This window comes from Etheostoma cragini, chromosome 7 (assembly GCF_013103735.1).
Source record: "Etheostoma cragini isolate CJK2018 chromosome 7, CSU_Ecrag_1.0, whole genome shotgun sequence".
Lineage (NCBI taxonomy): Eukaryota > Metazoa > Chordata > Actinopteri > Perciformes > Percidae > Etheostoma > Etheostoma cragini.
In genome coordinates this window covers 2,569,857-2,581,067 of record NC_048413.1, presented here as the reverse complement: position 1 = coordinate 2,581,067, position 11,211 = coordinate 2,569,857, and the positions used below count along the sequence as shown (strand labels likewise).

The 11,211-nt window shown below is 42.0% G+C and overlaps 1 protein-coding gene across 2 annotated transcripts in view; it reads left to right on the top strand.

The window, feature by feature from the left end:
• Nucleotides 1-10,899, top strand: part of dgkaa (diacylglycerol kinase, alpha a) — a 21,232-nt gene extending 10,333 nt beyond the window's left edge. Inside the window, exons 4-24 of one of the 2 annotated variants that reach the window (XM_034877302.1) lie at nucleotides 694-823; nucleotides 1,014-1,088; nucleotides 1,179-1,228; nucleotides 1,774-1,848; nucleotides 2,177-2,293; nucleotides 3,466-3,583; nucleotides 3,746-3,834; nucleotides 3,951-4,070; nucleotides 5,542-5,640; nucleotides 5,869-5,955; nucleotides 6,077-6,150; nucleotides 6,231-6,305; nucleotides 6,417-6,502; nucleotides 6,637-6,726; nucleotides 7,164-7,324; nucleotides 7,416-7,480; nucleotides 7,862-7,952; nucleotides 8,106-8,292; nucleotides 9,397-9,514; nucleotides 9,706-9,766; nucleotides 9,919-10,899. In XM_034877302.1, coding sequence (XP_034733193.1) covers nucleotides 694-823; nucleotides 1,014-1,088; nucleotides 1,179-1,228; nucleotides 1,774-1,848; nucleotides 2,177-2,293; nucleotides 3,466-3,583; nucleotides 3,746-3,834; nucleotides 3,951-4,070; nucleotides 5,542-5,640; nucleotides 5,869-5,955; nucleotides 6,077-6,150; nucleotides 6,231-6,305; nucleotides 6,417-6,502; nucleotides 6,637-6,726; nucleotides 7,164-7,324; nucleotides 7,416-7,480; nucleotides 7,862-7,952; nucleotides 8,106-8,292; nucleotides 9,397-9,514; nucleotides 9,706-9,766; nucleotides 9,919-9,999 — 2,049 coding nt within the window. In that variant the 3' untranslated portion in view covers nucleotides 10,000-10,899. Of the gene's footprint in view, nucleotides 1-693; nucleotides 824-1,013; nucleotides 1,089-1,178; nucleotides 1,229-1,773; nucleotides 1,849-2,176; nucleotides 2,294-3,465; nucleotides 3,584-3,745; nucleotides 3,835-3,950; nucleotides 4,071-5,541; nucleotides 5,641-5,868; nucleotides 5,956-6,076; nucleotides 6,151-6,230; nucleotides 6,306-6,416; nucleotides 6,503-6,636; nucleotides 6,727-7,163; nucleotides 7,325-7,415; nucleotides 7,481-7,861; nucleotides 7,953-8,105; nucleotides 8,293-8,468; nucleotides 8,626-9,396; nucleotides 9,515-9,705; nucleotides 9,767-9,918 lie in introns of those variants that run through there. The other variant, XM_034877303.1, reaches the window with a different exon arrangement.
• The last annotated feature ends 312 nt before the right edge of the window (nucleotides 10,900-11,211 follow it).

Genomic DNA, 11,211 nt, shown 5'->3' with positions numbered 1-11,211 from the left:
CACACACACACACACACACACACACACACACACACACACACACACACACACACACACACACACACAAGTTTGTCTCACTATCTTTGTGGGGACCAGTCATCAACATAATGCATTCCCTAGCCCCTTACCCTGACCTTAACCATCAAACCTAAATGCCTAACCTTAACCCTCACCCTAACCCTAACCATAACCATAACTCTAACCCTACTCCTAAAACCAAGTCTTGTTCCTCAAAAAGCCCTTTAACGTTATGGGAACCAGCATTTTGTCCCCACAAAGCTGTCAGGACCCCATAAGTATACTGCATTCACAGTTTTTGGTCCCCACAAATGTAGTTAAACAAAGCACACACACACACACACACACACACACACACACACACACACACACACAGCAGGGTTACCAGGTTTCCCCCTCTATAAAAAACATGTACTAGGTTCTCCAGTCAGCGCCCATTGGCTCAGATCTGGAGATGGTCCCAGGGTGCTGTAAATGGCTGCCCACTGCTCCCTTGAGGGATGGGTTAAATGGTCAAATGCAGAAAATGAATTTGTGTATGTGACAATGAAGTACGTTGTCCTTTACACACACACACACACACACACACACACACACACACACACTTGGTTAAAACATTTCCCAAAAGAACTGTAAACTAAATATGTCTCTCCCCATTCATTTTTTCCCCCCAAGTGCATCAACGAGGAAGGCTTTCGTCTGTTCCTGAAGACGTATTTAGAAGTGGAGGACTTCCCTGTGGATCTCTGCCAGCGACTCTTCTGCTCCTTCCAAAACTCTGAACCCACCCAGGCAGACAGTGCCAGTGAGATTATACACCATGTATTATAACTCACTGCCTCCACGCTACTTTGCAGCATGCCCTTATCAATTTACGCCAAGGCCTGTTTGGCATGCACTCATTTATCACCACATGGCTGTGCGGTGCTGTTTGTGCAGACATTGTAACCAGAGTGTTCACAACCAACCCTCTGTCTCCTCCGTCTCTCCTGTAGAAGAGGTCTTTCTGAAGGATGTTTCGTGTTACTTCTCTCTGCTGGAGGATGGCCAGCCAAGGGATAAGCTGGAATGTGAGTCCTTTGTTTTAGTTCCTGCCCTGAGATAATTTAAGTGATGACTTGGTCCAGCACTTCTACTTTTATTTCCCCTCTCTTTTTTAGTTGCATTTAAGCTCTACGACAGAGACGGCAACGGAGTCCTCGACAGCTCTGTAAGTCGTTGAGAAGAACTTTTAGGTGTGATCAAACACAAATATTCTGGCTTAGTTGTGGATCCGACTGATAAAATTAAAGTTGGTATTGCCATTTATTTTAAAGTACTGTATCATACCAGTAGGACCATATCAATGTTGTATCTATATTGCGATATGAGACAAGATATCGTCTTAGATTTTGGATAAATTGTATTATTGTAATATGGTAAGTGTTGTCTGTACCTGGTTTTAAAGGCTGAATTACAGTAAAGTAGACCCTTTGTGAACTTACCAGGCTGTTCTAGCTGTGCTATTATTTACCTTTACCCACTAAGTCGTGAAATCATTCCTGGAGAATATTTATCAAAAATCTCATTGTGTAAATAACATTTTGTTAAAGCACCAATAGTCAAGCATGCAATATTGTCGCAATGTTAGCATTGAGGTATTTGGTCAAGAATATCGTGATATTTGATCTTCTCCATATCACCCAGCCCTAAATATCCGTCACATTGCTAAAGCATTTTCATGCTACATTCATCTTTTGTTGTTTTTTCAAACAGGAAGTGGATAGGATTATTGCTCAGATGATGCATGCTGCAGAATACCTCGGATGGGACGTGTCAGAGCTGAGGCCGGTGAGTCCCAGAGTTCTCTACTCTGGAACGGAAACTCCCTCAAACACATAAAAGCCTGTGTAGACTGCTCTGCCGTGACAATATAGTAAACGTACATAGACATAGACACATATGTTTTTTTGCACGATGCCTTTCACAGCATTGCATACAGTGTATGGCAGTATTTGTTACTCATTTGCTAGGGTTGGGTAAAAAGATAAGCTTCTCTCCACCTATAAAATCAACAAATTCCCACGTAGGCCTAATTTCAGAAAGCATCTGGTCTTCTTTAAGTAATAGAGGTTTGTGAGCTGATTGGATAATAACCAATCTAATGTCATTTCATCAGGTTCTGAAGGACATGATGACCGCAATTGATGCCGACAGCAGCGGCACTGTGTCTCTGGACGAGTGGGTGGAGGGAGGCATGAACAACGTTCCCTTGCTGGTCTTGTTGGGTCTGAAGGTACTTTAAAAGCAGCGTATTTCACTTTTTATGAAGTGTTGGCCTTGAAACCATAATTCAAATCTATTTCATTTTTACAGCAGGTGGTAAAACCCACTTTTTTTTTTTTTTTTTTTACTGCTCTTGTGAAACCTTGGCTTTGCGTGCCTACCCTCCGTCCTGTGCCTCCTCCCTGTCTATAAGGGCATTTTTTGCCAACTCAGTGTTTCAGGGTGTGGTAAAGTCATCTCCTCTCTCTTGCAAGCTCTGCACTATCAGAGTGCTTTTCCATTTACTCTGCACATTATGTGCCCACATTCAACAAAGCATTTGCATAAAACAGCAATCTTTAGGCATTGGGCACTATATTTGACTAAAGGAATAAATCATTTTAATAGCGGCGCTGTACATAAAAATGGTTGCCTTAAATCAGGCAGACCAGTTTTGTGGTACGGGTTCTGTATAATGTGTTGCCGAGAATGAAAGAATAAAAGCCACTTACTGTTAGACTGTGTGTCTGTCTGCTCACTGTGGCAGTGTAAAACCATGGACTGGACTCTGCCACTGGGTTTGGCCTCTACAACAATGCCAGGGACTTCCCCTCCGGCTATTTCTAACCACCAATAGACATTTGAAGCCTGTGGCGCATGAATTGAGCCCCCTCACAGTTGCTGTGTTTTTTTCTCACTGCCTGCCTGCTATGCCTCATGCAGTAAGTGACAGGCTGATGCATTATGTCAGGGAAAAAGCATTTCAGTGGGTAATCCGGATAAGAGCCCTGCTTGCTTTGTAAACAGATTGAAAACAACCCTCATAATCTTGTGTTGAGAATTTGAGATTATCGTCACTGTTGATTTGAATATCCATGGCGCTACGCTGTATGTCACGAAATGTCAAGCCACTGCATACTGCATGTAAGTGAACTCATAAGGGCAAGGATTGTCATGAGTGGGTGTGAAAAACCACTGTGAAATGCAGTCCTTTCCCGTAGTGTTTTTTATGAAAGGGTTTGTTTTGTTTGATCCAAAATTGAACAATGGAAACAAATACGAGCTGTATGTATTTTTAACGTTTTTACTATGTTTTTCTTTATCTAAATGCAAATGAGCTAGCAGAGTCACAAAGATCTTAATCCAGGATGTTCCTGTCTTTCTTTCATTGCCGTCTTCGATGATTGCTCCTTCATCGACCAGATGACCCAGAAGGACGGGCAGCACCTTTGGAGGATGAAACACTTCAACAAGCCCGTTTACTGCAACGTGTGCCACAGCATGCTGCTGGGTCTGAGGAAACAAGGACTGTGCTGCACTTGTGAGTTCCTTAAGTCACCAGACGAGGGCAACACTGCAGGGACACACGTCACTAAAACTGAAATGTCAACATTGAGAAACGCAGGATCCGTTTTAGATTAATATTCAGCTTTAAATGCCTTAATGTACACATCATATGACAGCTGGGTGTCGTGTTGTGTAGGCTGCAAATACACAGTCCACGGACGCTGTGCCAACAGGAACCCGGCCCCCTGCACCCGGACCTATGTGAAGTCAAAGAAAGAAACAGGGGTATGGGAGTTTCTCCATGACAACATATACAGTGGCGCTTACAGTGTCTATACAGGACGCTATCCTGTGTCTGAGTGATTTTATGTGGGAATATAAATATTCATCTCACATTTCAGGTTCCAGCACACGACTGGGTGAGTGGGAACTGTGACTCTAAGAGGTGTGAAAAATGCCAGAAGAAGATCAAGAGCTATCAAGGCTTAACGGGCAAACACTGTGTGTGGTGCCACACGATGGTGAGGACGCATCTCAGCGTGTGACAGATTCTTAGGAACAAATAAATGAAAATCTTTGTTTCCAACGATTGAATTAAAAAATGCTAAGTTGTTAAAAAAAAAAAAAAGAATTCACACTAGACACACACTAGACCCGGAAGGAAGCTGCTAGGGTTGTCAAGTCCAATGCCCATCTAAGTTAATACAAATAATACAAAAATACTACTCCAAATAATGTCAGTCTATCAAGCTGTTAAGAAAAAAAACAAAAAAAATAAGCACCATTAACATCAGTGAGATTTACATTCTCCTTCCTCAATTCTGTAGATAAAAAATATCTGTTGTAAAATCATTTAAATTGAATTATATTTATGCTTTGTTTGATCATTTTGTCAAGTCCACACCACAAAAACTGCATTTTGGCTCAAATGGTCTCGAAATTCAGTCTGGAGAGGCTTGTTTCAACTAGGGCTGTGCTCAAAACATCAATACAGAAATATATCGTGACGTACTCCTCGTGTACCCATGCAGACGCTACTATGGCCATACTATATGTATCAAGTATCAATGGATACAGCAGCAAATAGCTGTGACAGCAATTTGGGGAAAGAAACCTCCCCCATGGTGCAGGGTTCAATGAAGCCAATAGATGGCAGCCAAGGCCAATCCACACTACAGAAACAGGGCACGTGTCAATTCAAAACAAAGCATGTAAAGGTTAAAGAATAGTTTTTTATTACTAATTCTGGGATCAGTAACGGACTATTTTAGTTTAACTTTAAAACAGAGTTGGTAACTATTTCCAATATACCCTTTTTTATATCATGTTTGAAACATCTTAACAGCCCGACAGCAGTAAATAAGTTATGGAGTCTGAAAAAGGAGCAGAAAAAGATTGGTCATTTGTAGCTGCTATGATCCTGGAAAAAAAAAAAAAAATCACTGCCTCGCGGTCCGTTTGGAAAGAACCAACGAAATGCTCCCTTGCCCCCCTGTGCGTACTCTAGCCTTCCCGTGTAGGAGCCTGAGCTCAATGTGCACCCCCTCACATGGCTAACGTTAGTCATGTTTGTTAAAAACATTCGGTGTGATAAAATCAAGGAAAACTGCGGTCCTTCTCCGTTGTGCTCCGAAGCAGCGACGCAGCTTTCTAGCTTTACAACATTACCAACCCTGCCTTTAAATTCTGTCTCCAGTGTTTTGAGTTGTGTGATCGCTTCTATAGAGAATATTAAAGAACAGCGTGTGTGAACGTGTGTTACGATGAACGTGTGTTGCGATATGTGTCATATCGTGGACTCTATATCGTGATATATCGTGTGGTCGTAGGCCATATCCAGCCCAAGTTCCCACCACTTCTTTGTCCTAACACTCCAGTCTCTTTCCACTGTAAGCAGTAAGTGAAGCAGAAATGCTAAAAAAAAAATCCTTTCAGTTGTCATCACTCCTCTGCTGGGAGATTATGTAATGTGACATTGTTTGTGTTTTACAGCGTCATGATGAATGTGCAGGCCAGGAGCCAACAGTGTGTACCTGTGGGCCCCTCAGAGACCACATCCTGCCTCCATGGGCAATCTATCCTGTTATAAAGGTACAGTATTATCCTCGGGCACATGTACTGTACGGAACAAACACTGTGTGTCACACCAACGCAGAACATATCATCAGCCCAGAGCTGTTTGTTGTCGTTCCTTTCTCACCTGTGTGGCATTTTGACAGGTACAGTGTGTAAAGATTTTTCTTTCTCTTTAAAGGGCAAGAAAATCTATTACATTTCCTGTGGTTTTATTCAGTCTTTGCTTTGTTTTGGTCCCTAAAGGAGAGACCAAACAATGTAAAGAATGGCTGCTCGGGCTCAACAGACGACAGTGAGCTCAACACTACTCCTGATGGACAAGTGCTTCAGGTATTATGCTCCCCCAGCAAAGCTTTTTATCAATGCTGAATATTGACAATGAGCTGGCTAAATGGGGTTTAGCTGTATGTACGGTCAAATCAAACTATAACATGTGTTTATCATTCAACAGATCAGCCCCGTGCCAAACACCCATCCTCTTCTAGTGTTTGTCAACCCTAAAAGTGGGGGCAAGCAGGGAGAAAGGTCAGTTAAAAGAAATACATTCATGAAGAAATATATGTCTAATACATGCACATTGCTTAGCCTGGTTTTATGTATTACAGAGTCCTGCATAAGTTTCAGTATTTACTGAATCCACGGCAGGTAAACAACCTTTCCAACGGCGGACCTGGACCAGGGTGAGTACAACACACATACACACATACACGCAGCCAAATGTTACATAACAGACACCATTGTCCTGAATACACGAAGCGCTGCTGTTTTAGATCCCGTCACCTTTCTTTCAGACTGAGTTTCTTCAGGTACCTGCAGGATTACAGGATCTTAGTGTGCGGGGGTGACGGCACAGTTGGCTGGATTCTAGACGCAATAGGTGAGATTGATGGCTCGCTATAAAAGGAAGCACTATTAGAAGATGCGTCAGCCTCCACGCCATGAACTTCTTTTGAAACTCATTCTGACGCACATTCTATTTCCTTCCCTTATTATTCCTTCTCTCACTTTCAGATAAAGCCAATCTGGCGGTAAGGCCCCCTGTCGCTGTGCTTCCTCTGGGCACAGGAAATGACCTAGCACGGTGCCTGCGATGGGGAGGAGGTCAGAAATAAATGAAAATACAGTTTACAGCATATGTTACTATTTCTGTGCTTGTTTGAATGTGATTCATGAAATAAGACTGCTTTCTTCTAGGGCTGCACAATATTAGAGAAAATATGCCATATGCTATGCCATTGGTGAATTACTGTTCTTAGTTCTGCATTTTTGCTGCTTTCAGTATTCTTCTCAAATACAAAAACCTGCATGTTGAATTGAAAACAAACGAATGTGAATCATTTCTTGCATTTACATTTTAAAGTGCCGTTTCGGACCGATATTTTGAGTGTTTTTTACAATATGTCGCAGCCTTTCACGATGAGTTAATATCACGATGACAATTAAAAACCAATATACAGGATATTGTACAGCCCTACTTTATTCTATATTTGTCTATATTAGTCATTCACACGTGGTGTGTGTGTGTTGGCTTTTTGAAGGATACGATGGTGAGGATCTGAGTCGTATTCTTAAAGACATCGAGGGGAGCACTCAGGTGATGATGGACCGCTGGACTGTGCGGGTCATCCCGGAAGAGAGTCAGGAGAAGGGCGACCCCGTTCCCTATGAAATCATCAACAACTACTTCTCTATTGGAGTTGTGAGTTTCTCCGAAATACATCACGCGAGAGCAAGTGTTTGTATTTCATTTTTTGGGTTTGGATCATTTCTGTGGTGTGTTGTGTTGACAGGACGCCTCCATTGCCCACCGCTTTCACACAATGAGGGAGAAACATCCCCAGAAATTTAACAGCAGGTACGCCTTCAACGTATCGGTGTCTAAACACATTCAGTTCTTAGGGCACGTCTTCGGGGATAGCGTACCGACAACAACGTTCCACTCATAGTAGGACCACAGTTTTGAATTCATACGTCTAACAGATGTGCTGTTGATGACCCGAGGAACCCTTTTTTTGTTCTCGTTTTTGCTTTCATTTTTCCTGTTTGAAGTAACAGGTTTTTTTAAAGCTGAAAAAACTGAACGCAGGTGGCGACTGCAGATGTCTGAAACAGCGAGCGTTGCAACTTGACTCCTCCTGCCTCCGAAGAGCTTTGTGTGTTTAAAGGAAAACAAATGTTCTTTGAAAATGTAATGTAACCCAAACCCGTAAAAAACACCCTTTTTCTATGACTGCAGAATGAAGAACAAGCTGTGGTATTTCGAATTTGCCACTTCAGAAACCATCTCTGCTTCTTGCAAGAAACTGAACGAAAGTCTAACCATCGAGGTGAGATCCCAGCATCAGCTTTATCAGCTTTGCACGTTTGTGTTTTGTCTTTGTTACCGACTGTTTTTGGGTTGAGTGGGGGAAAAAAGATGTGTTCCCACAACCAGACAGAGTACTGACGCTTTTCTTTGGCTCTGTGGTCTTCTGCTTCAGTGCTCTGGTACTCCACTGGATCTCAGTGGCCTGTCTCTAGAAGGGGTTGCTGTCCTCAACATTCCCAGCATGCACGGTGGCTCCAATTTATGGGGTGAGACCAAAAAAGGGGACACAAAGGGAGTGACAAGTCAAGAGGAGCCCGAGGTGATCATCGACCCAGAAATCCTGAAAGTGTCCTCCCAAGGTATTTTGACGTTGGTGAAGTTAGACCAGGGTGTATACGGTATGAGATCATCAGGAATCTTGTTCAATCATGTTTTTCATCCACAGTTTCCTCTTAAAAACATCAAATCTTTTAACTTTATAGCATCCCAACATCACTCTCATTATCCCTGTTTCCAGCTGGGTTTTTTTAAGCAGAAAGATCCCGATAAACCCACTGTATCTGTTACCTGCCCAGCACCAAAGCAGAGCGTTATTTGAACTAACATTTGTCAGATGGACACAAACAGGACCCTAAATAAATGATCATGTTGCTCCGTGACTGCTGGATGTGTAAATAAGCAACTACTAAAGTGCTAAAAAAGCTTCACCGAACAGGGGAGGCAGAAGCTCAGTCTGTAGGGGGTTGGGTCGGGAACCAGAGGGTCGTTGGAATGGATAAAAGTACAGAGTGTGTATTGGTAGCTGAAGGGATGCCACTTCACCTCCTGGACACTGCCAGGTACCCTTGAGCAAGGCACTGTACCCCCGCCCCCCCCCCACCAACAGTTTTGGGTGCTGGTCCAGCTGGCAGCCCACTCACTCTGACATCTCTCTATTTGTGAATGTAAATTATAATTTCCCCACTGGGGCTCAATAAACAGTATACATTAAAAATAATTAAGCATTCAGCATTAACAGAGCATGCGATTCATTTGGAGTCATGTTTGTGTCCACCTGTGCAATAGTCACTCTCCTTTAAGTTCTGATTTTGGTGTCTACAAACTACAGAGGTAAATACGTGCCTCTTTAGCTGCTAAATCCTCCACTATGTTCTCCAGCTGGTTGCTAACTGTGTCGGTCTTCTAGGGCTGCACCATATGAGGAAAATATGCCATGATGTTGAATGTAGCAATAATGACATTACTTGCCATAAGTATTAAAGTATAAATGAAAGGAAATCATTTCCAACATTCTCTCGTTGAAAACATTGAACATTTAATTGAATATAAAAGGCACCAAAAATTCTCTGTTACCTGGAGCTGAAAGCGATGTTTACGTGGGTCTGATTAGTATTAGTATAGTATACTAATAGTATTAGTATTTGCATAAATGCATATAATACTGTATGCATGCATCTTGTCAGATCTCAGTGATTGTCGATTAGAGGTGGTCGGCCTGGAAGGAGCCATGGAGATGGGACAGATCTACACGGGTCTTAAGAGTGCTGTGAGGCTCGCGAAAACCTCCCAGATCACCATCAGGTGAGATCCAGCCTCACACAGACATGGCTCCATGTCTTGACAATGGCTTGTAGTTGACTTTGATCACCAGCTGAGGATGATCCTCTGGTTCTTTACATACCAGTAATTAGGTATGCCGGCTTTCCTTTTAATTACACATTAGGGTATTTGGGGATTTTGCTACTTGATCCCTCTCTACTTTTTTCCCTCAGGACGAAGAAAGCTTTACCGATGCAGATAGACGGAGAGCCGTGGATGCAGCCTCCATGCACTGTAAATCAGACACAATTTCTTCTTAAATAGCATGAATTCAATGTAACAGCACATGTCACCATTCACAATACACACAATACATATTGGAATGATTTGGGATTTTATTATAGTCTAACTTTATTGACATTTTGCTTTTTGTATTTCCATTTCAGATTCACATCACACACAAGAACCAAGCCCGCATGTTGATGGCTCCTCAGGCCAAATCATCGGGCTTCTTCACCTACAAATAAAACTGCTCCGAAGAAGCCGCACGCACTCGTTTTGTTGTAATTAGAGGACTGACACTTTTCTTAACTATAAAAATCAGTTGGAATGTTCATGTTGTAGAATAACAAGTTATGATAACTGCATCTGTGTAACATATAACCGAAGCATGGCACTGTATAAATGCAACCGTACGGTAGGATATGTTTGCATCGTGGCAAAATGATTTTCACCAAACTCAAGTCAACTTCACAGTTAGTGGAAAGGCTGCTCTGCAGGAACTTAAAGTCATGTCTAAGGTAAAGTGAATGTCCTACTAAAAAGAAGAATATTCAGCTTCATGTGCCTTTACAATCTGCTCTCTATGGTTATGGCTTTGGTAGAAGACTTACAGAGCTCCGTGTAGACGTTCACTTTGGACATAATCCATGTAGTATTGCTGTTTTTGTTGTGGCTGTAAAAAGCTGTGAAATCCAGATATATTGTTTGATATATGTTCTTGTCAATTTGGAACCAACCACTTTTTCAACCATTTTTAGAAGATACTTGAAAGTGTTTTGGGGAACAGTAAAAGAACAATCATTGCCAAAAAGGCTGCATGTTGATCCGCTGCAGCAGTCAGCCTACTCTACTGTTCCTTACTCTACTGTGTGTGTGTGTGTGTGCGTGTGCGTGTGCGTGTGCGTGTGCGTGTGCGTGTTTGTGTGCGTGTGTGTGTGTGTGTGTGTGGGCAGAAAGCTGAGATGTATTCCCTTCTAATTTATAAATTGCATTGGATTTGAAATTAATGGTTCACCGGTTGAAATATATCATGTAAATAATTTAAATGCTTAATCATTCATATCATTTCAAAATATCTAAAAGATGTTTATGTAATATGCTTGAGATAAACACTGTGCAAAGATTTTAATAAATCACTGACTTCAGTATTTGGTAGACTTCATTTATGATGTGGTAGAAAATGTATTCTACCACAAGGGGGCGTCATCCACTTTAACTTAAATGAATTGTTTTCTCTGCTTCTTTAAGACTCAACTCCTCATTGTACAACTTGATCTCTTTGTTGTCAAAGCAAGAATCTGTTCTGAGAATAAATACTAGTTTTTCCTGAGTAATATTACCCCCTAACTTTTAATGAGAGGTTGGTCTGCCAGCAACTAATGCTGCCTTCAAATGCTGTTGGACAAACATGACTACCATACTGTGTGTTTGGAAACTTTGCCAACAGCTGTCAGAGT